Source organism: Eleutherodactylus coqui, chromosome 3, assembly GCF_035609145.1.
Source record: "Eleutherodactylus coqui strain aEleCoq1 chromosome 3, aEleCoq1.hap1, whole genome shotgun sequence".
Classification (NCBI taxonomy): Eukaryota; Metazoa; Chordata; class Amphibia; order Anura; family Eleutherodactylidae; genus Eleutherodactylus; species Eleutherodactylus coqui.
This window is the reverse complement of record NC_089839.1, coordinates 148,383,704-148,408,029: the sequence shown is the minus strand read 5'-3', so window position 1 is coordinate 148,408,029 and position 24,326 is coordinate 148,383,704. Positions and strand designations below refer to the sequence as shown.

The window sequence follows — 24,326 nt, the reverse complement described above, 5'->3', positions numbered from 1 at the left end:
AGCCACTCAATGATGTCATTGAATAGTGTGATTGGCTGAAGCCACGTGTGTTTTAGCCAATCACAGCCATTCAATGATGTCATGGCTGCCGGCGTGTGTATTAGCTTTCTGGAAGCGGGGATTTCAAGCCCCGCATTCAGAAAGCAATGCTGCGCCGGGGACGAGGAGCGAGCAACATCCTGCCGGAGCGCGACAGGACGCCGGGGGAGGTGAGTAATGATTTTTTTTTTTTCTCCACTGTATACCGGCGTATAAGGTGAAAGTTGGGGGGTCGTCTTATACGCCCCGTCGCCTTATACGCCGGTATATACGGTAAATATGGTGTTGATTACATGACCCTCCTCCCCCTCTACCAACACCATTATTGTTAAATTTATTGAAACAGTCAAACCTAGTTTTAGTTCGAACTTTGCTAAAAATGTGGTTCTGTATGAAGCCGAACCTCATTTGGTAGGTCTCAGCCACTAGAATGGCACCTGATACATGGGCGAAAGAAGGAGAAGGAAAGATCACCTGATTTCAAGGTAGCCCATAAAGCCTTGCAAACAGTTCTTCTTGTTTCTGCTCTTCTTTTTCTTCTTCTTCATTAAGTTTGCCTTAAAACAGCTAAAAAGTACTTAGATACACTCCTAGGGGACCTAAAAGTCTTATACGGAGCATTTATGGCTTTTAGACAATGTTATACACCAGTTTTAGGGGTGTTAGTTAAAATTAATTTGGACCGAACTATTTGCCCAAATTTGGCAAATTGTCCAAACCAAACTTTTAAAAACTTCACTCACCACTATGCATCATATCACAGAATCCTGACAGCAGCTGTGTTAAATGGCATAGCATTTATGAAAACTGATACAATGTTTAGGCTACATTTATATTGTCCTTCCAGTTTACGTAGAGTGTATATACTGGGGAATATACCCAGACCATACCCTGGATGTAGATATAGGCCTATTGACCTATTGACACAATATATGCCAAAGGACTGTTCTATTGGCATATGTTCAGTCCAATGGGCGGTCCCTATCAGTGGTTGTACATACAGGGGTAGCAGTCAATCTTCAAAAGCTCCACCCATTGGACTGTTCAGTTCAGAATGTGCAGAGATATAAATGAATACAATACAAATTATACTGAATCTTTCCCCATAAAACTATATATCTATCTGCTCAGCTGCTCTATGATATGATGCCTGCAGTTTGGACAGTATGTTCTAGCTGATAGACTCCCTTTATTTTTATTTTTTTGTATTAAAGAATCTCGCTTGATATAGAATGTGTATATGCTAACCAATTTCTTATATTGCAGGGTGACTCTGGCAGTCCACTTGTATGTAAAGAACCAGGGGGGCGTTGGTTCCAAGCTGGAATAGTAAGCTGGGGGGCAGGCTGTGCTATTCCGAAATATTTTGGAGTATATAGTCGCATTACTAGACTTGTTGGTTGGATCAACAATGTAACAGCCCAAGCAAATAAATAATACTTCAATACCAAGATTTACTTGAATTCAAGAGCTTGCAACCAAGATTTCACGTACGAATGAACACTATCAAGGACCAGGAATCTGAAAAACTGCATCTGAACTAAGGATTACAGATAGTATAAATGATAGTATAGATTTTTAGTTATCAGGGCTACAATTTCATTTCACTTACAAAAAAAAAATAACCATGCATGGTTCAAGAAAAGAGGACACAATACATAAAGGCTGACATGAGCCTAGCCCTAAAATTTGGAATAAAGTAAATGTAATTGGCAAGTCTGCTCTGAAAAGAGATTATATTACTATTAGAGACGAGCGAGCATACTCGTTAAGGCGATTTACTCGAGAGAGCATCACCTTTTTTGAGTATCTGCTGGCTCGTCCCTGAAGATTCGTGGGGGCAACGGGGGTGAGCGGGGGGTTGCGGAGGGGTTCAGGAAGGAGAGAGAGAGGGATCTCTCTCACTCTCCACCCTGCTCCCCTCCGTCGCCCCGCGCCGCCCCCCGCAGCCCTCTCCGAATCTTCAGGGACGAGCCAGCTGGTACTCGAAAAAGGCGATGCTCTCTCGAGTAAATCGCCTTAAAGGGGTTGTCCCGCGCCGAAACAGGTTTTTTTTCTTTCAACAGCCCCCCCGTTCGGCGCGAGACAAACCCAATGCAGGGACTTAAAAAAAAAACCGCACAGCGCTTACCTGAATCCCCGCGCTCCGGTGACTTCTTACTTACCGGTTGAAGATGGCCGCCGGGATCTTCTCCCTCGGTGGACCGCAGGGCTACTGTGCGGTCCATTGCCGATTCCAGCCTCCTGATTGGCTGGAATCGGCACGTGACGGGGCGGAGCTACACGGAGCCGCTCTCCGGCACGAGCGGCCCCATTCAGAAAAGAAGACGACCGGACTGCGCAAGCGCGTCTAATCTGGCGATTAGACGCTGAAAATTAGACGGCACCATGGAGACGAGGACGCTAGCAACGGAACAGGTAAGTGAATAACTTCTGATAACTTCTGTATGGCTCATAATTAATGCATGATGTACATTACAAAGTGCATTAATATGGCCATACAGAAGTGTATAGACCCACTTGCTTTCGCGGGACAACCCCTTTAACGAGTATGCTCGCTCATCTCTAATTACTATCCCACATCACTGTAGTATATGCACGGATTTAACTAACACACAGTGTATGTCATGAGGTTATATGATGGATAACGATGTTTTAAGAGCTTGTTAAATACCAGTAATAAAACACAAACTTTTCATGTTAGAATGGGTTTTCTGGGACTTAAAGGAGTTGTCTGGTCCCCGGACAACATTCCGCTGATAGCCGCAACTGAGTTAAAATAAGAAAATTAGCAGTACTTATCCATCCTCTGCAGCAGGGATTCAGCGCTATCGCTCCTCTATCCTCCTGGCGTTTGCTGTGGAAGATGTCGGCACAGAAAGTCCGGTGACCAGCCAGTCAAAGGCTACAGCATCACCGGCCATTCTCCTGACATCAGCACTCACATCCTGGGTGCCATGATGCCAGGAGTTCAGTACGGAGACCATGCAGTCTTTGATGAGCTGCAGCGGTTACCTTACTTCCTGTGATGATATCTTCCACAACAAATGCCGGGAGAATGGTGGGGCTATAGCGCTGGGTCCCTGCTGGATGGTGGGGCTATAGTGCTGGGTCCCTGCTGGATGGTGGGGCTATAGCGCTGGATCCCTGCTGGATGGTGGGGCTATAGCGCTGGATCCCTGCTGGATGGTGGGGCTATAGTGCTGGATCCCTGCTGGATGGTGGGGCTATAGTGCTGGAGACCTGCTGGAGGGTGGGGCTATAGCGCTGGATCCCTGCTGGAGGGTGGGGCGATAGCGCTGGATCCTTGCTGGATGGTGGGGCTATAGCGCTGGATCCCTGCTGGATGGTGGGGCTATAGTGCTGGATCCCTGCTGGATGGTGGGGCTATAGCGCTGGATCCCTGCTGGATGGTGGGGCTATAGCACTAGATCCCTGCTGGATGGTGCGGCTATAGTGTTGGATCCCTGCACTTTTCGTTATTTTAACGCAGTGCAGCTATCAGGGGAAGTAGGGAGCTTAGTTGCTGCAGTGAGTTGGAAGAGTTTTCTTGTTGGTGGAAGGTGCAGACCACCCTAAATGATGTTATATCCAATGGGTAACATATAGAACAACAGATAAGGAAAAAGAAAAATCCTATAAAGGAGCGAACGTGGCGCCACCTTCAGACGTGGTCTAAATCTCTGACATTAGGTATTTTGCCCAAAAGATCTCAGTTTATTATTAAAAGCAGCTTGTATACATGTTTTGAGTTATTGAAACCTCTTCCTAGGTATTTGTTGGGGTTACACATCTAAAGATGCTGACCGTGTATCTGACAGAGAGTTCTTTCGGGAGATACACAGTCAGCGTCTTTGTATCAACATTAATTTATATCACGTCTGAAGGTCGCGCCACATTCACCGCTCCATGAGATAGTTTTTCTTTTTCCTTATTTGTAGTCAAGGGGACTGACAGTGGCACTTTTTCCAAAGCGAAGCATGGAGTGGGGAGAAAAATAGCTGCCGGCCAAGTGAGCTGAAGACAGGTGCAGTAGAGAATGGAAGGACCAAACATCATAAAAACGCAACGGTGAATGAGGTGTAATAAATGATATGTGTCTAGAGGACACAACATGGAAGATGGCGGATTGCCCAACTTGTCCTATCAGGTGATACAAATGCGCATATCTACATAAAATGCAAAATGTAACATTTGCAACATTCAAATGCTGAATACATATCGAAGCTTTGCTTCACCTCATACAGTGTCAGTCAAACAAGCACTAATAAAACGCCTTTAAAATCAATTATAAAATAGTCTTGTACATGTTAATTACCCCAAATAGATAAAAATATTAGGAGGAATAAGGAGCATGAGCTGATGGAAAACGCAATCCAAGAAACACTTAAAGGGAATTTCTAAAAGTGGCCGATGTTTTCTTTTTAATAGACATTATTAAAGTTATTTGTTCAAAATGTTACATGTTTTCTTTAAGTATTGCATGTATATACATATTTAATAGCTGTGGATGATGGCTGCCTATAAGGAGGAGGAGTCTGTTTTGCTGAGTAACTCCTAGGGTGTATTGGGCTATCATGTGAACATTGTACCAATGTTGAGGCTAGTGATGGCTGCAGCAGTCATGTGGGTACATGGGCACGTCACGGCTGCAGCCATATAAACAAAGCCCAGCTGGGAGGGATGTAGCAGTAGGGGATCGAAGTGGTAATTATAATTTACTTTGTCATTTTACCACATTTCCTGCACTTCTAAGATTTTTTAAACATTTCAAGCAACCCGTGTACCTATCATAGTGACTGGCAATAGAGTGACCCTCTGCTTTTTGGCCAAAACTTTGCCATAGGACCTGAGGGGCAGTTATATTACTTGCTGTTGGTCTTCTGTGCTGATGCCCGTCTGATCCACTGGTTCCAGGTCCTCTTTTCAACCATTCGAGATAGACAATGCAATCCTCAGACTAATCCAGAATGCATTGGTAATGTTAGACTACCAATGCACTATACTTGTTATCTGATTGGCCAGCAGTCCTGGCCAATCAGAGGGCAGTGCATAGTGTGCATCAGGTAGCTAGAAAATTGCAGCGTTCATATTGGACAGCTTAAAATGAGATTGAAAACTAACAGGTCAACAGAGAAGAACAAGAGCAGGTAAGTTAACACCCCCTTCCCTTTCAGTCCAGAGACAGAATTTTGTCCTGGGACCAGAGGGTCACTTTGGTTGGGACACTTTCATGTTGTCATTAGATACACAAAATATCCAGTCCATTGCCGTACAAATTTTAAAAAGGGTTTATGCTTTACACATCAGAAAATAAATTGGAGGGTATGGAAAACCAAATCACCTAAATTGAAATGTTCTCTAGACCAATAATTCATGGATGGAAGTATAAGGTATAAAAACTCATATCCTTTGCCTGTAGAGAGAGCTACTAAATGTAATGTAGTACACATTGTGTATAGTGTATGCTTGCATGAGTGCATATAAATAAATAATAAGACAATCGAGTGTGAAAAAGTCTACTTTATTTGAGGTATTTATTGAGAAAAGAAGACTGTAGAGCAATGACCATTGAGGATGATGTCTGGAAGAAAGAGGGAGAAAGATGAAAATGCAGGTGAGAAGATGCTAACGCAAAAAGAGAGACTGTGGGTGGTCAAAATCAGGACTAGATTAGCTGTCCCATGGGCTTAGCACAAGGGGTAAGACTTATGTAAAATAAATATAGAGCTCAGTACATGTTGTGCTATAGGCATCTGTTCCAACTTTATATCACCAAAAAACTGGAATTGATCCCAAAAGAAAGAACAAAGGATGTTCCTCCGGTTTATAGTGAAAAAAATGAAAGTGACCCTAATAACACCAGTAAAGGCTACATATCCTTTTATAAAGTGGCACAACTTGTTTAGAGAGATGCAGGAAGAAAAAGGCGATACCAAGGCACGCTGAAACAGGAGCACTAACCGCTGTCTCAGGTGTAAGATCTCTTTTCTCACAAAGGCAAAGCGTTTCAGTGCCAGAATGGAACCTTCCTTAGTAAAAAGCCTGAAGAAGGTACCATTCCAGCACTAAAACGCTTTGCCTTTGTGGGAATAAAGCTACTACACCTGAGACATCGGTTACTGCTCCTATTTCAGCGTGCCTTGGTATCCCCTTTTTCTTTCTGAATTCCTTTATTAGTGATGACAGCTTGTGCTAGTCTGTGGTGGGGTGGCTGTATTTTACAGGCTGTATGGGTGTTGTGTCATTGCACAAACGCCTCCAGATATCACTTTTCCTATTTCTTTCGGCACTTTTTATTCAACTTATAGTCTCTCAGCATGCTCTTTTCTTTATTAATACACATTGTATGGAGACAATTTTAGTATTAGAAGATTAAAGATAATCAGATCTGTGTAAGTTCTAATTACTCATGTTTTAGAAATTTTTCAGTTAAAAGAAGACAATAGTGGCTGAAATGTAACCATATTTTAGTCTCTATTCTCCTATATGGGGGAATTACACCATACAATTTTGCCTGTCGTGAAAATACTGGTAACGCCACAGAGACATAAATCTCTGCAGGAGGCAGAAGGGTGAAAGATACAAGACTGGATAAAAGTTATGGAGGAGAAGGAAATGCATGTAACATATGGTGTGAGATGTATATGTCTATGTAAAAAACTCACTAGAGTCAATGTCTGCTTTCTCTGTCCCTCTCCTGGAAGACAATGTAATCGGGGCTTAACACATGCTCTTCGTCCTGTTCAATATCAAAACTCTGCGATGAGAAGAGATGTACAGTTAAGAAAAACATTCGTAAAGGGGCCTTCCAACCACGGACTTCATGAGCACTAAGACCCTTCTAGCGTAAACAAACTCTTGAAAGCACACAAGGAAGTACAAAAACTTGGAGAAGGAAAAAGTAGAGTATTTGCCCATAGCAACCAGTCAGCTGTAATTGTCCAAAGGGCCTCTAAAAAATCGTAATGATCACCGTGGGCAGCTGCTCCTATTTTTCCTTCCACCAGTTTTGATAAATGTTGCCCAATATGTTTCTATATGGTAGTATTTACACGGCCAATATACCTGCATGAGATTTCTACGTTGCAAGACCCAATTCTTTTGCAATGGGTGTAATTACAAGGTCAATCTTTCTTTCGATGTTGCAAGATGGAAAAATTGGAGCATGTCCTATTTTTGTGAATGATTTTCGGGCACGACTCACATCACACAGGACACAGTGTCCATGTTCTTTGTGATGTGAGCTATACCCGAAAATCTTGGCCGTGACTTGCCGTCAGCCATTTAAAAAAGGCCTAAGGCTACCTACACACGGGTGAGTACAATATCGGGCCAATTTTCTATGCCCGATATCACACTTACCAACGTGTATTTTCATGCCAATGCTAGGCATTTTTCTGGCAAAACCACCTCCATCACTTCTGTGAAGTAGCGATCCTCTGGCGCGGCTTTCAGGTACATTAGAGGATCGGCAAGAGTTTCCCATTGGCTTCAATGGGAAACCTTACATCTCACATGCAATTTGTTTTACTATCCGATTGAAAACAATGGGCGATGCATTCCGAGAAATGTGAAAAGGTAGAACATGCCACAATTTTTTCAAAAGAATGAGGGTCATATCCGCGCGAGATTCGTGAGTCTGGCAACGCACTAATCTCATGCAAGTTTCTTGGTCATGTGAAACCAGTCTAGATAAGCCTGAAGAAGAACCCTGCGTTGGTTCGGAAGCTCGCTATTATTACATCATGTATTTTTGTTAGCCATTAAAAGGTATCATATCTACAAGATTACGTTGTTTCTCTTGCTGAGAATAATCACATTTCACCAGTCTAACAGTTGCTTACGTTTCAAAGATCAGTACACAAGGGATCCAAGAGAACAATATGAACAATAAGGATAATACTTTTTCTTTAATACTCATACACCTTCATCTAAAATAATGTAGCAGAGCCAAGTTTCTCACTGAACATACAGCGATATGAGGAGTTGCGCCATCTATGACAGCAGATAAGTCTCCTAAAAATCCTAAACTCAGATTTGTCAAGGGTGAATGCTACAGCTCTAATATACTCCTCAACATTGAAATTGCAACACCAAGAAGGAAGGGTTGTGGAATTATGGAAATCACAGGATCGCTAGACGTTAATGATATGCAATGGAAACAAAATTTTCAAAACATCTCGATTTATTTAGCATCAAGTATGAGCGCTACGTGCAGGAATACACAAGCTTGGCATGCTAGCCTTGGCATGCTATCAATGAGGTTATTAATGGTTGTTTGAGGAACGTTTTGCAATGCTGAATGCACTTGGGCTCAAAAATCATAAAGTTGCACTGTTGGCAGCAGCTCTCTTTGTAATTTCTGACCAATGACGTCTTAGATGTGCTCAATGGGAGACAAGTCTGGAGGTACTGCAGGTCTTAGTACAGTAGCACATTATGGCTACGCAGGCTGCTCACAGTTGCACGAGCAACATGCGGGCTGGTGTTGACATATTGAAAATGGCTTCAAGAACACTTCAGAGAAATTGCCATACCATTTGTTCTACTAGCAAATCAATATAACACTGAGCTGTTAGTGTACCTGGAATGAAGACCAGAGGGATCTGGGTTCCGTACATTATGCCACCCCACACCATAAACCTGGGAGTAGGACTGGTGGGATGTTCCCTCTTCATGACGTTGACAACGTGGTCTTCAGGCAATCTCTAGCTATCATTGTGTCCAAGATAAAAGCGGTACTCATCGCTGAAGGGGATAGACCTCCATTGTTGTCTTGCTCTGCACCATGCTAGCCTTTAAGAGCGGAGGCGTTAGATCAATGGAACACCTGCCACTCGTTGTCTGGCTTGTAGCCCAATGCTCTGTAAGTACCTTCTGATGGTTTGCGAAGACACTGTTCACTGTCCTAGGCTTGGCATGTGACATCAAATTTTACTCACAGTTCAGAATAGATCTCTATGCGCCATTCTTCTAATCTGATGATCCGTCTGTGCAGAGGTTCACCTGTGCACTTCCTACTGTCATTCGAGTTTGTTATTGTTCTTCCAACCCCTGAGACATGCAACGTTGAACAGTGTTGATATCTCGGACTACATGCATAGTGATCTGCCAAAGTGATAAACCGAGGTCTTTCCGTTCAAAGACTCTATCCCTCTCAGTTTGAAACAAGTGGTGATAACTGTCACACTGACAAACAGGCAGCGTCGCATAATCATACTGCAAGACTTTATCTGATCTTTGAGGTTTCATGTGGCTGAAAAAATATGCTTTTGATCTGGCCTTTATACCATTGAAGCCCCTCTGACATGCCACAGGTTGGAGCTTTCTTGAAAATTTGAACATTTGCATACCTTAGCAACCCCTTAAACTTCCTCAATTTGCATAACCTTGTGGCTTATTCTTCAATTTCAATGTTGAGGAATTTAGTTACATGACAAACTAATCTCTGCTCCATTTTCCTGTACCTCATATTTTTGTTATTTTTTGCAGATATTAGATGAGATTATATTATGTTAGAAAGTTATTTGAACCGCTGTTCTCAGTGGGACCAACCGTTTGTCATGTGTGTATGGGGGCCTAACTATGGCCCAACACATGATGTTGGAGAAAAAGAAGGATTGAGTGCTTTGACTTTCAACAACTTTTTGTTCCACCTGGAGATAAGCAAGAAGAGTCTGGCTATGGCTTTCTCCACTTTTTCTCCATTGAAAACATATGAATGCTTTGCCGAACCGAGTGTTCATGCAAGAGTCAGCAGAGATAGCTATTGGCCGAAAATATAGAATATAAAAGTGAAATCAAACTTCAATTTTAGCTTGTTATGCGAAAGGTATATGTTCTGGGGAAATGTAAATTTAGGCTAGTGAGGTGGGAATTCTTACACCATGATGTGCATTTTCGAAATATAAATACATGGTGGTCCGACTATGTGATAAGAACCTATGGGAACCATGCAGCAATCATTAGGAGTACCTGTGCTGTGCTGCACGCTTCGCTTCCACATATTTTCAGCTTGCTCTGGAGCTCTCTAGATACCACACAAAGGAATTCTGATTGTCCTTCACTACCGTAACTGTATGGAGACCCCACATTCACCAGCTGTAAAGAATGTAACAACATCACACAAACTTATAGACACAATATACCTTTTCCACTGTCTTTTGTACAGTGTTCACTATGCAGTATAATTAATAGTAACAATTACCCTTATTTATATAGCACATGCATATTACACAGCACTTTTTAACAGGTTCTGTCCTCTTTATGGCTCATAATCTATATTCACCTATCTGTATGTTTTTGGAGTGTGAGAATAGGAGAATGTGAAAACTCCATGCAGACGTTGTCCTGGTGCGAACCCAGAAACGCAGGGCTGCAAGGCAACAGTGCTAACCACTGAGCCACCATGCTCTTATAAATGCCATTGGGCAAGTCACAACATGTTGGCTGATGCTGCCTGCAGCTCTTCAACATTGACGCTGCAGATAGTGTTCGTGATGTTTTCTTGATTTCATCCAGGGTATGTGGATTATTGGCATACCCGTTCTGCTTTAAATTTCTCCACTAAAAAAAAAAATCGCATGTGGACAAGTCCAGGGAATGTGGGGGCTATTACTCCTTGCTCACAGTTTGCTCTTTCATAAACAGTTCATGAACCTGTTCCACTGAGTTGCAGGAGGTGTGGCATGTTGTCCCAGCTTGCTGGAAAAAGCAGTACATTCTTTCTTCTGGTGCCTTCCTCTGGATCAACATTGGGGGTGAAATAGGCTGAACTGGATGGACATATGTCTTTTTTTCAGCCTTACATACTATGTTAGTTGTTATAGAACTCTTCAAACATGTCCAGAAAAACAGTAATATTCACAGTTGAAAATTGGGCCCCCTATTTGTGTTCCTGCCACTGCGCACCAAATGCCAGTTTTCTGGTCATGCAGTAGTGTTTCATGAGTGAAGTGGGAATTATTAGTAGACCAGCACCCCGTATTCTGTGAATTCATGTTACCCAATAAAGGAAACCACACTTTGTCCATCATAAAGTACAGCAATGGGTCCAAAAGTCGAGCTCTTTCAGTTCTAGCACACATTATTTGGTATGGTCTCATAGAATCCTAGAATGGTAGAGTTGGAAGGGACCTCCAGGGTCATCGGGTCCAACGCCCTGCTCAGTGCAGGATTCACTAAATTATCCCAGACAGATGTCTGTCCAGCCTTGTCTGAACAAGGTTAGGTAGGTGCTATATGTCACATCCACATGATGCCAGGACACAAGTACCCAACAGAACAATGCTCGTCATATTGTCACTGGTCATCCTTCTTTGGAGCACTTTTAGTAAGAATGGTAGAATTGGAAGGGACCTCCAGGGTCATCGGGTCCAACCCCCTGCTCAGTGCCGGATCACTAAATCATCCCAGACAGATGTCTGTCCAGCCTCTGTTTGAAGACTTCCACTGAAGGTTCAGGTTTAGAGATGAGCGAACCTACTCGTTTCGAGTAATTACTCGATCGAGCACCGCAATTTTCGAGTACTTCCGTACTCGGGTGAAAAGATTCGGGGGGCGCCGGGGGGTGGGGGAGACGTGGTGGAGCGGGGGTAGCAGCGGGGAACAGGGGGAGCCCTCTCTCTCTCCCTCTCCCTCCCACTCCCCACTGCAACCCCCCACTCACCCATGGCGCCCCACGAATCTTTTCGCCCGAGTACGGAAGTACTCGAAAATCGCGGCGCTCGGGCGAAAAAGGGGCGTGGCCGAGTAGGTTCGCTCATCTCTATTCAGGTTCTCAGGTTCAGAGATTTCAGCACTCACCGACACGTTGTTTGTACTACACCAATTTGCAGTCTCTGAGCTGATTTTTAAGGGCTATTTACAATCTGCTGCTGAATGTCACAGATGACTTCGGATCACATTTGCAACAAGCCTGGTTTGGCACCACTTCTGAACCAGGCTCTGAATACAACCTTTAGCAGGTGGTTTTGTAACTACATACTTGTCGACAAAGACCTATTGTGTTTCCTTAACTGATCCGCTTCACACATAGCCCTCCACAAGAACTATTCACTGTTACAGGAAGAACACCAGGGGGAAGATGTATGAAAGTTGTCTACAAGAAAATCTGTCTTTGTTGCCTATAGCAACCAATCACAGCACAGCTTTCAATTCTTAAACTGCTGAGTTAAAATGAAAGCTGGGCTGTGATTGCTTGCTATGGGCAATAAAGACAGATTTTTCCTTTAGACAGCTATCATTAAGTGTGGTGCCAGCCTACTTCTCCGTGGCCCACCTTGTATACTGCTCAATGATGACAAGGACCTGCCAATTACTACTATGTAAATATATAACATATTTATATCCATTTCTATCCATATTTATATATATATTTATATATATATATATATATATATACATATATATATATATATATATATATATATATATAAAATAAATAAGGACATAACCAATTATATTTGTCGTTCATTTGCATGTGTTCAGTGGGTTCAATTACACAATGGTGGTCTTTACCTGCTCAAATTTCCAGCTGTCGGACATGGTAGAAACCATCTGGGCCAACTCTGCCTCTTGACATTGTAAGACCCGGTAGACATGCTTCTGTTGTGACTGAGAAGTTATGAAAGTAGACGAGGAGTTAATAATATCGTCAGCTCATCATAAATAACATGGAAGACTCTTTAAATGTCCGTAGATTAGCTAAACCATCACAAATCAGCGCATTTGCGGCATTTCAAACATAAGTATTTATAATGGTCTTTTCAGGGAAAGGTCTAGTTATTTTGGTGACCTCACACTAAACTTTATTGACACATACTTAGTTACCTGTAATGGGATTCTATACCTAACGTATAACGACTGTAAGGGCGCTCTGACATGTCTGTATGTAAAGACGCTGCGTTATTGTGCATTTTTGTGCAGGTTTGCCTGCGTGCATAAAAAATGCTTTATTAAGTGCATTTACTGCATTTTTCACGCACCCTATTCATTTCAATGGGCAATTTATACATGAAATACGCACTAAAATAGGTCATGCTGCCTGTGATTTTGTGTGCATAAAATATGCGGTGCAAAAACGCTAGAGCGAGAGGCTCCATTGAAATACATGGAGGTTAAGTATTGTGTATTTCGCGCTCATGTAATATGTAGCAAAAAAAGCTAAGGCCATTCTCATGCAATCATTTTTTTGCGTATTTCAATGGGGCTTCTTACACTAGCATTTTTCACCCATAAGGTCTCTCTTCTCCATATATGGAGCCCAGTACTATGAATAAAGCATTATAGTTGGGGGCCCTGTTACAGGTTTTGCATTGGGGCCCAGAAGCTTCAAGTTACGCCTCTGCTCCCGAGAGATAACTTTGTATCCCCCTTAACAGGACGCTGTCATCAAGGTTGGAGCAGGAAGTCTCTGAGTTGGCTTCGCTCCCACTGGTTTCAATTGGAGTAAAGCCTCCTCTGACACTGCCTGCTCCAACCCCAATGACAACATCCAGCCCCTCTGCACAAAGAGCGGGCCGGACAATCAGCTGATCACTGGGGATCCTAAGTGGCAAATGCCCAGTGATCAACTATTGATGACCTGTTCACACAATGGAAAACCCCTCTAAGGCATACATATATTATAGAGGGTCTCTCCTGCTGTCACGACCCTCTTCTTCAAGCAAGAACAGAGAGCTGCTCATCCGTGCATTCGATGGTTGTGCATTGATGTATATGCCAGTATGTATTACTACATTTTCTCTGTAGCAAGAGGCTTCTTTAGCTAATCACCAAGCATTAGAGATGTACAATATGAAAGATCTGTTTCACATGAGTGTAAATACGCAGGGTATTACGCACTAATTTTTGGAACGCATAATACGCAGTGAATGGGGCCAATTGATTTCAATTGGTTAATTCACAACTGTGAAAAAATAATGCTGCGTGTCCTATTTGGTGCGTATGACCAACCGTAATGGCACATTGAAATCAATGGGCGTTCATAAATTTTTATGATTTTAAGATTTTTAATGCAAAACACTGCCTAATTAGCCATTTCAATTGGTGCGTCTTTCTCTGACATGCGCAAATAAAAATGCTTTGTGGGTGCAAAGAGTAAAGTAAAATATGCTGATGTGTGCAAAAAAGCATAGTTCATCAGCTCGGCCCGCAAAAACGCTACACTAAGGCACGCACAAATACGCTTACGCTCGTGTGAAGCTGGTCTTAGTCTGCATTTATATTGTCCATTTTGGAGTGAATTAGCATGTTTATTTTATGGCAAGGAGGGGCTACTGAACACCCAGGATGCCGCTCACCTCAGGGGGGCACAACAGAGTTCGTTGGGAGAAAACAACCTGCAGTCATCCATTTTTCATTACATGCGGTATATATATAATTATCATCCATATCTTATGAAGGTAGCGGCATGCTTTTCTCATATCTAGTCTTTTATGCCTTATTTTGCAGTTTCCTGTTATTTTGCTTTTGCTTCATGATAAAGGCAGAATGTTTTGGATTGTTCAGTCAACTGAATAATCTGTTCCCTATGATTTATTCAGATATAAGCAGCTGTTCTGTGCCAGTCGCAAGGATACACGGCTTACCAGAATCTAGATATAAGATTACATAACGGCACCTAGGGTGTGGGGAAGATCTCACCATCATCTACATTAAACTGAACAGGTTTCCACCAGATAGGTCTAACTAATACAGTACAATGACGCAACACTATTAAAGAGTTCCTGCACTTTCCCTTCGCAGCGCTTCTGTCAGCAGTTTTCAGTGCCTTCCAGCCGCTGAAAACGGCCCCATATAGCACTATATGGCTGGGTTCCCACGGGACGGAAGTCCCGCTGAAATCTCGCGGCTTGGCCGCACTGAAAAGCCGCGAGAGTGCCGCAGCTTCAAAACCCACTGCATTTCGCAGCGGGTTTTAGAGCAGTTTGGCTGTCGGCATTCCGTTATGGCTTTCTCTCCCCATGGAGAGGAGTGAGGCGGCAACTGAAAAAAAAAAGAATTGACATGCTGCGGCTGTCAATTCTGCGCCGCATCGCCGGTTCTGCCTGGCCTTGCCGTGATGGATTGGCCGCCCTGTGTGAACGAGATTTTTGCAAAATCCCGTCCACATGGCTGCTTAATCCCGGGATAAGGAGCCACGGGCGGATTTGCGGCACAAAAATTCCGTCCCATGTGAACCTAGCCTATAAGTACGGTATTGCGCTGTCTTCAGCTGCCATAAGGAGCTCAAAACTGCAGAAACTCTTTAATAGTGTTGTGTCATTCTACTCTTTAATCCCCACTGATAGCATATGTACAGTGCAGAATTAGAGCCTCTGAGCCTGCAATCAAGCAAGAGCAGGTCGAGGACCCAGAGGAGAAGAGGGAAGTAGTTTTTAACTGCTTTTGTCTTCTCCTTTCCCGGCTACACAGCGCTCAATGAGCGCTATGTACTAAAAAGCGAAAGTATTACTTCCACTATGCGATAATGTGACCGCAGGGTGCTCCCTCTCACAGCAAAGCTGCAGGGTCTCACTCTCTGCCCCACCACCCCCTGCTATTCCCCGGCGCCCACTCAAGCATGCTCGGACAAGAATGCAGTTACTCGAGAAGAACGAGGCTCGCTCGAGTAACTGACTAATCCGAGCGTGCTGGCTCATCTCTAATTAATAGCCATTAACACTTTATGCAAATAGATAAAACTCTAGGTTTGAAAGATTTTTTTTGTGTGTAAAAGGGCCTTTACTCAGAAGAGCAGACAGCTCATCAATTTGCATTCAATCAATAGGCCGTAAGAGCACTATTGAGCAAAGTGGAAAATAGGCAACATGACGCAAAGCTGCTAGTACTCTGATGCGTGCAGTCAGGTGCCTGGACCTACATCACTGAGACAAGGATGTCACAAGAGGGTAGCTTTACATATAACAACTGGGCAATTGGAATATAGGAGATTATCACAGATTGTGTATTTTAAACAGGTAGTTTTGATCCATCAGGATTTGTATAACAGTATGGAACCACAATCAGATCTACCGACAATTGTTTTGAAAAGGTCTTGTTCTTCAACCATATTATCACCAGCTTACTTACAATGGCAGCTGAAATTAATTCAGGATATGGATGGACATACCCAGTGGATAGGTGTCATTCATAGCCTAAGTTAAGTTAAAGTGTCCAATCCAAAAGAGGGTTAGAGATTCAGTTGCTAATAATTAAGTCCATGGACCAAACTTTTGGGAACTTGGTGTAACAACTTAACTCTACAATATAGAACAGCATAATGGTCTGGACTCGGACTCCTTACATATACTGTTTGCCTATTTTATACACTATTATCACCTACATTCTCGCTCGATACTAAAAATTCAGCAGATAATCGTCTCGTGTACATGCGGCCGCAAACAGGGCACTGAGCAAGAAATCGCTGACTTGTTGGCGTCACTTGGTTTTTAGCAAAACTAAAAACCAAGCGACTATCGACCCGTGTAAACAGGAGCCGTTTGTGTGACTCATGTTTACTGTGAATGCAAGTGGGTGATTAGAATGATCCTGGCCTGCTCTGGCTCTATTCACTTGAACAAAAACACAGGCGCAATAGTCGGCGGCAGTCATCCCATGTAAAGGGACCTTTGCTTCATTGTAATTGGGTGAACAAGTCTCAACGAGGAGACAATTAGTCTCATATTGGACAGTGAATCATAAGGTTCCATTTTGAAGGGAGTCTGTGACCAAGTTTATGCTGGCCTATCTACGGTAAGGGCAGCATGAAGTGGTAACAGGTATCCTGTTTCTTTGACATGTGTCACTTACTTACTTTCTTGTAGTAGTTTTAAAAAAAATCACTGTTGATTACTTGCAACACAAGTCCTGGGTATTCATGAGCTGCAACTGCCCCCGCTGATTGACAGCATAGTCCCTATGCACACTATAGGAGAAAGCAGACAATCAGTTGCAGAATATGAGTCATACAGTGCTCGACTCACACTGCAGTTGATAGACAGTGATTTTATGAAACTAATTGTAAGAAAGCAAGTTACACACCGCAAAAATCAGGGTTTCTGTCACTATTATATGTTGCTGTCAAAGAGTGTAGAATAAATCTGTGACAGATTTGAACTTGTACCTTATCCTTACCTGTTCTGGTCCATGGGACTGTAGCAGTATGCTTTGCTGTAGGTAGAGCCAATTACAGAAACTCTGTAATTTCTATTAAAATACAGGTGTAGGAGACGCAAACTTGAAACATGATGACAGTCCTTTTGCATATAAAAGAAATATGGATAGCGCAAAAATCCTTGTTGCCAATTTTTGTCAAGTTTGTGTCTACCACTGCGGTATTTTAACATGCCGTACTTAAAGGAGTTGTCCAAGATGTTTTATTTCTGAAAATCAAGTTCCCCGTGCAACAACATAACAAACCGTCATATACTCACCTCTCCCAACTCCCTGCTGTGTCCAGCGCTGCCGCTCCAGGTCTCCTCCTGACATCATGTTTACAGGCTGCAACAGCTTGTTTACAGGATGTCTAAGGCTGCCGCAGCCAATGACAGGGCTCAGCACTAGATTGCAGGACTCTGTCATTGGCTGCAGTAGCCTTTGACATGCCATACACAGGCTGACTGCAGCCTGTAAACAAACACTTGGCACAAAGGACTGATCAGCGGCACGAGAGATGCAGGCAGCCAGGAGACGTGGAGTATATGACATAAACATTAAACAGATTCCATTATAGCCTATGAATCATGGATGGCACTATTAGACATCTATGACAGCCTTCATTTAACGTATAGTTGAAGCAGACATTAAACAGCCGTGGTGCACTATGAATTAACCTAGTGTGCCATTTGTATATGTTAAACGGAAGCCAAAAACGTAATGAGAACATCGCCTTTTACATGATGTAAATACAACTAATTAATTAGAAGTCTAATTCTAATACTCAAGATGGACAATGGTTTGGGAGCCCGCCTTATTCTTCATCAATCAGACTCTGGCTTTTCCAAAAACAACTTTGTAAAGTCGTAGCTTTCTAATAATGAACTATCAGGGTATTGTACTGTCATATTACTACGATGTGCTTCTCTGAATCACCATACCTTATTGACTTCGGCCCCCTCCATTTTCTCATGAATGATCTTGACCAAAGAAGCAATGTTGTAAAACTCGGCCTCTTCTAACACTCCTATATTGGATTCATTACATCAAACAAGGGATATAAATGTAAAGTGAAGATTAATGAAAAAGGAAAGTTTAGCAGAAGGAAAATTACTCTTTTTTTGTAAATTTCAGCTACAGTACATTCCTTCTAAATACTTGGGCTGAGTTCAAATATATCATACATTGTGTACGGTCAGTGTATTTACAGTAACTCGTAAGATTTTGATGTATTTCAAGGTCTAGCCTAGCATCCATAGAGCCTGATTAGCATGTTGCAGCTCACGTTCTGATATCCAGCTTCTTGACACAATGGCACAACAATGGATGCATTGCGTTCCAGGAAAGATCTCATAAACGAATATGAGTTCAGTTTGTCAGTTTACCTCCAGTGTTTGACAGTCATGCCAGTGGGAAGAGATGCTGGAACACCAGAGAAGGGGAAGTAGGACTAAGAAAACATGAGTTTCTACAAAAAATGTATATACATTATATTCTCATTTAGAGACCGCCTCTACAGCAGGTATAGTCTTAATTGATAAATTAAAACAATAGCTGTTAAGGTAGCATTTATTGCAATCATATAGTATCTTAGTTGGACCAACATTGGACCCATTAGTGAGGTGGCAAGGGTTAGATCTCAATTTAGATGATACAGAAAAAATATTGGGGAATTGCTTACTAAAAATGGTGGCATCAGCCTTGGAATTCATCTAAATTAATTTATTAGATGCAGTCCTTGGTAGGCATATACTGAGCACTAGAGGCTTCTTCCTAGATCTCAGATCAGGTCAGCTTGTCCCAGTTTTCAGAATATGTCATTCAGAAATTTTTGCATTTGGCTGTCAGTTCTCTCTCTTGAGTCCTCCAAAAAACCATGCATTGGGTGAACTGTCAAGCTGCCCATACACATTAGATTGTTGGTGCACTCCATGTGTATGGCCAATGTTTGATGTGAAATTGTACGAGCCTTATACAGTCTCCATCACCATTTCACAGTTAGAAGGCTTGGGTGCATCTTTAGTATTGCTATTATTTTTGAGATGTTGGTAATGCAAGGCACCTATGGAAAAGGTGGTAAGATGCAGAAGACTATAAAGATTGACTCCTTGTCCTATGACTATGGTTTTATTCTAATCTGATTATCTTTAATCATCCAAAAGATCTTACTGTTATTCATTGAAGTATAGTTATGGTACTAAAAATTATGAGTTCCAATCAATGGAAATCTGCTCCATTGGTTGCAAAACTTACCGTTGAATCTGATTTTTTTTCGCATTGTCGGTGCTTATTGCTACGATTGTTGGGCAATGTAAATGCACAATATTTCCCAAGGTACAAATGGTTTTCTGTTGTCAGCTTTGGCTGGACCATGATTATTAAATGAATATACTGTATATCTACTTATATATCCTTCCCCAAGTTCTCTATACATACACATGATAACAATTTAGGGGTAAGTTAGGTCACAGGATCGCAATCTTCTGGTTGGCATAGGCAGAATTTTCACTCCACATAGACTTTAGTTCAATATTGGCCTCAACTAGTTTTACTTTCGTCTTCAAATTGAAGTAAATTACATAGTAAACATTAAAATCAGTACTTGGTCATGTATGGTAGCTGCTACCTAAGCACAAGCAGTGTCCTTCGTTAGCAGGCTCAGGGCCTTCTACCCAACACCTCAACATATACACAGGAGGGAACGTAAACAGTCACTACACTTTTCAGAAAGTTTCAAAATATCAGAGAGACTTGTCAAAAGTTTTGATCCGTGGGGATCTTGCTGCTGAGACCCCTGTCGATTGCTAGAATAAAGGGGCAGCAGCGCTCAGCTGCTTTTCGTCTCCTTGTGGTAACTGAAGATGGCCCACTGTGGCGCCTATATAGACCTGTATGTAGGCCATCGTTAGTTGCCGGGAGGAGCAAAAAGCAGCGAATACAGCCTAATGGGACAGCGCTCAGCCCCCTTATTCTAGCGATCAGTGGGGTCTCAGCAGTAAGATCCTAACTGATCAAAACTTTTGACATATCTCTCTAACATGTCAAAGGTTTCTGAAAAGTGTGGTTCCTTTCTTAGTCGTACAAGCATTGTTACAGAAAACATGTCTTTCCATGCCAGAAAGACAGCCTGAAACACAAACAAAACCACAATCAGCAATAACCTTGTAACCACCTGCCTAGTATTGTATAGCTCCCCTCATTATGCAAAAACAGCTCTAAACCGTTGAGACGTGGACTCCACAAGACCTCTGTAGGAGTCCTGTGGTATCAGGCATCAAGACATTAGCAGAAGATCTTTTAAAGGGATTGTCAGGCAAAAAAATCTGGAGAAATATTTTTCTGGCATTATATTTGCAATGATGCTCCATTTTCACCTGTGCCTCTGACACAAGAGTTTGGTGTTGATCAATGCAGCAAGATGTTCCATCTTCCACTAATGTGACTTCACCTCCAGCTCATCCTGCCCCATGATGTGAGAGCGCCGTTATGTAGATATATGTCCGTAGAAAGTTACATTTATGATGCCAGAAAAATCCTGTATTTTTGGTTTATTGGACAATCCTTTTAAGTCCGGTAAACTGTGGGGTACAGCCACCATGGATTGGACTTCTTTTTCTAGCACATCCCACAGATGCTTGATCAGATCAAGGCTGGCTTCACACGGGCAATAAAATCGTGCGAGATTTGTGCGTTGTGAGACACACCAATATGAACCCCATTCTTTTGCATGGGGTCATACACATAAGCAATGTTTTCCTGCATGGCATCACGATGCAGGAAACAAATCGCAGCATGTTCTATCTGGCTGCCTTCTATCTTGCAGCAGCCATTGTTCTCAATTGGGCTGGCAGCAGCAGTACGATGGTGGGTCTTCCGTTGAAAACAATGGGAGAAACTCTGCAATCTTCTGCTGTGGCTATCAGCCACGCTGCAGGATCACTTCTTCACCAAAGCGATGTGAGGCAGTTTTGATATGAAAACGCCTCACATCCTCGGGGAGTTCGTATGGTGGGGAGCGCGATATGTGGTAGGATTCACGGCCCGATTTCGCTCTTGCCCTTGTGAAATTAGCCTTAACCTGTCAGTGGTTCTAAAGTTATTGCTGATCAGTATGATGATGTGTATAATATATATTTATATATACACACACACATCCCTTGCGTTTTCTTGATGATTTAAAGCCAAAAAATTAAATTCTATACTGTTCTTATCTAAGGCCAGGTTCACACGAACGTATTTGAATTGCATATTACGTGCATAATGTGCATGTGGATAATAAGTGGTAAATGGCGTCAGTGAAAGTCCATTGATTTTCATTCTTGCATTCACATTGTATATTTATTGCATATATTAGGTGTGAGAAAGAATGTAGCATGTTCTATTTTACCCCATATTACCACGTACAGCCCAATTGTTTTCTATGGATGTGTTCGAAATGTAGCACATACGCAACTACAGAGATACGCAATTCCCTCTGCCGGTAAAAAGACTTTTATGCAAAATATTACCATACAGTTGTGTGAGCCTAGCCTTATCCGCATACAGTATATCCTGGTCTCTTATATATTCCAAGTATTTTCCCATAAGGTAACTAAAGAAGGATACAGCAGGTCAACAACTCTGCAACCGTGGTTGGTAGGTATCTTTATATACTATGGCAGCGCGGCACATTTCAACACATCCTACTCCTCTTATTCTAACACAATGAAGCTTTTCATGAACATATTACCGGAGCCAATATCTAAAAATAAAGATTCACGCCGCGCGGTATAATGTTATGTACTGTATTTCAACACTACAACATTACTACGGCTTCATATTTAGTAAATATTTAGATACAAAAGTAATACGCATTAAAGAATTTGGTCACAAATATATTATGTAGATATATATATTTATATATTTATATATGTATACACAAACACACACACACATATATATATATATATATATACACACACACACACACACATATATATATGTGTAAAAAGAAGATGATAATACTGTTTTTTGAGAGCCTTTACCTTCGATGGATATATTCTTGTCTATTACCAGTTTACCATAACGCAAGTACCGTAAGATCGCACCAAAGTATGAAGGGTCCCGGTCAATAAGAAACGCCCCGGTCTCATCCTAAAAAGAAAGAAAATAAATAAAACAAAAATAGAGCGAATACTAAATAATATTACAAAGAAGCACAATGCAGAAGTGATACGGTAAGGTAAATGTTAATACTTTAATGAGCCGGGAATGAACAGATGGTGGAAGTAATAAAGGAGAGATGTAGCCTGCGTGTCTCACCGTCTCAGACAACAACTGGGACTCCTGGCAGAGACGGCAAAGGAAAGAGTTGGGCTCCTGGCAGAGGGTCTGTTTTGTTGTGAGGAACACTGTGCCTCCCACATTCAGACGCACCCACTTTCCTCCATCAGCAGCAGTTCTTTGTGTGGCAAGGTCGTTCGGCTCCTGCGTTGGTGGCCCCTCCGTCATCTTCTTTTATGTAGTTGTGTCATGCACCAACAGCATTTGACCAAATTTTTTCAGATGCTACGAAATAGAGACAAGCAAACACTCCGAGCCCCTGTGTAATTCCAGTACAGCTATCAGTGATGTTCACGATGCAACTCCTCACTCGCCTCGGTCTGGCAAAACGTTCACTAATTACTCTTTAATGATGAATTCGTTTCTCTCTTATTCCAGCTCTGCCTTTTGCTCCCTTTCCACGGCCGTTCTGCTCACCACACCCTCTCTCTTGGGATAGGTTGCCACCACAGGTGTGCTTTGCTCAGATACCTCTCTCATTGACTCTCCGAGTCCCATCTGTCATTAGATCATGTTTCTCGCTTCCACAGCAAGCTGTCAGCAGCAACTCTACCCTGCAAGTCCTGTTCTCTGATTTACATTTCTAAAACCCCTTCAATGCCAAATGAAATTTTCCTTATCTGGTGTTGTAGAATCGCAACTATTTAATATCCAAATAAAAGAAAAAAGAGGTGTGTAATTTCATACAGTACCTACAGAAGCCAAGAGGATGTAACTTCTCACAGAACTAGGTAATCTAGTTCTGTCCCCTACCTGTCTCTTTTATTATGGACAAGTGTCCTTGTTTGCCCTTGGGTCTACTGACCTGTACTCACAGCAGCATAGGTCTGTCAGTTTGGATCAGTAGAGGCATGGTTGTGCAGGGACACTAATCCGTTATACAGGTGCAAAACTGTGACTGTATTACGCTTGTCTGAAAGCAGCTGCACTCTGCAGCAACAGTTTCTCAGGACCTGTTAAAGGGATTCTGTCACCAGGTTCATGAAATTTGATTATGATTTGAGCTCTGGGTTATAGAGATGGGCCACTCCAGCCTCTCCTCACCCGCAGCATGCAGAGTGACAGCTCTCTCCCTATACACAAAAGGGAAGAAAGGTTTCAGTCTTCATGATGCAGATAGGGAGAAGCCAGTGCAACCCGCCTTTTTAACTCAGAGCTCAGCTCAGAGTCAAACTTCATGAATCTGGTGGCAGAATCCCTTTTATCAGTTGACATTTTAAGGTCCACAAGGATGATTTCTTCTAGCTCAGGTGTTTATTGAAAATAGAAATGATGAAAACACTATTAAAAACCTCAGCGCTGTATGCATTAAAGGGATATTCCAGAAACTGGGCAACATTTTCAAAATTTCCCTAAAGTTCCAACATATTGCCATTATTTCAAACGTTCATCTAAGTCATCAAACTGAACTTCAACACCTTTTTCTGCTGACCTGCGCCATCGCTACTTCCAGCTAGCTCCAGATTTCCACATTGTTATTTAAAATGGCTGCAGAGAAGTGCAGAAACTACATCACCCGCAATGCCTCGCTGCCAGTTACTGACCAGTACAAATTCACTTTACGAACTTCGTCATCGTTACAGAATGGGAAGGCACTGAGCATGCCTGACCAGTAAACAGCGGAGCACACAGGACGTAACCACTAGATACCAACAGAGAACTAGGCAGGGGGGATACTGCAGGTAATGTAATATCTCTGAGGTACTGTAAAACAAGTTATAACATTATATTACAAAATTACTTGATATCGCCTTATGAAGCTTGTAACTTTTACTTTGAATCTCCAGAAGACCCCTTAAACTCTTGCTCCACCATTTTTTTGT

At 42.3% G+C, this 24,326-nt stretch overlaps 2 protein-coding genes across 5 annotated transcripts in view; one reads left to right on the top strand and one right to left on the bottom strand.

Annotated features, from left to right (window-relative positions):
* The window catches only part of TMPRSS6 (transmembrane serine protease 6), a 104,738-nt gene extending 102,972 nt beyond the window's left edge, over nt 1-1,766 (top strand). For both annotated transcript variants that reach the window (XM_066594570.1, XM_066594569.1), the window contains one exon: nt 1,306-1,766. In XM_066594570.1, coding sequence (XP_066450667.1) covers nt 1,306-1,476 — 171 coding nt within the window. In that variant the 3' untranslated portion in view covers nt 1,477-1,766. The remainder of the gene's footprint in view (nt 1-1,305) is intronic.
* Nucleotides 1,767-5,544: 3,778 nt separating this feature from the next.
* Nucleotides 5,545-22,986, bottom strand: KCTD17 (potassium channel tetramerization domain containing 17). 3 transcript variants are annotated; one of them, XM_066596301.1, is made up of 7 exons: nt 22,417-22,978; nt 22,206-22,314; nt 18,123-18,208; nt 12,562-12,657; nt 10,018-10,143; nt 6,708-6,799; nt 5,545-5,623 (listed from the first exon to the last, which is right to left on the bottom strand). In XM_066596301.1, exons 1-6 carry the CDS (start codon nt 22,669-22,671, stop codon nt 6,713-6,715), a joined length of 759 nt encoding a protein of 252 aa, XP_066452398.1. In that variant the 5' UTR covers nt 22,672-22,978; the 3' UTR covers nt 5,545-5,623; nt 6,708-6,712. The 3 variants fall into 3 exon arrangements, with proteins under 3 accessions (XP_066452398.1, XP_066452399.1, XP_066452400.1); XM_066596302.1 differs by having other exon boundaries at nt 22,483-22,972; XM_066596303.1 differs by lacking the exon at nt 10,018-10,143 and having other exon boundaries at nt 22,417-22,986.
* Nucleotides 22,987-24,326: the final 1,340 nt, after the last annotated feature.

Excerpts from the sequence above, each read along its gene's own strand:
- KCTD17 (XM_066596301.1), bottom strand. The coding sequence starts at position 22,671 with ATGACGGAGGGGCCACCAACGCAGGAGCCGAACGACCTTGCCACACAA. Across the intron at positions 10,144-12,561 it reads ACAGCTGGAAATTTGAGCAG|CTGGTGAATGTGGGGTCTCC; the intron begins GTAAAGACCACC and ends CATTCTTTACAG. Across the intron at positions 6,800-10,017 it reads AAGCGTGCAGCACAGCACAG|AGTTTTGATATTGAACAGGA; the intron begins GTACTCCTAATG and ends TTCTCATCGCAG.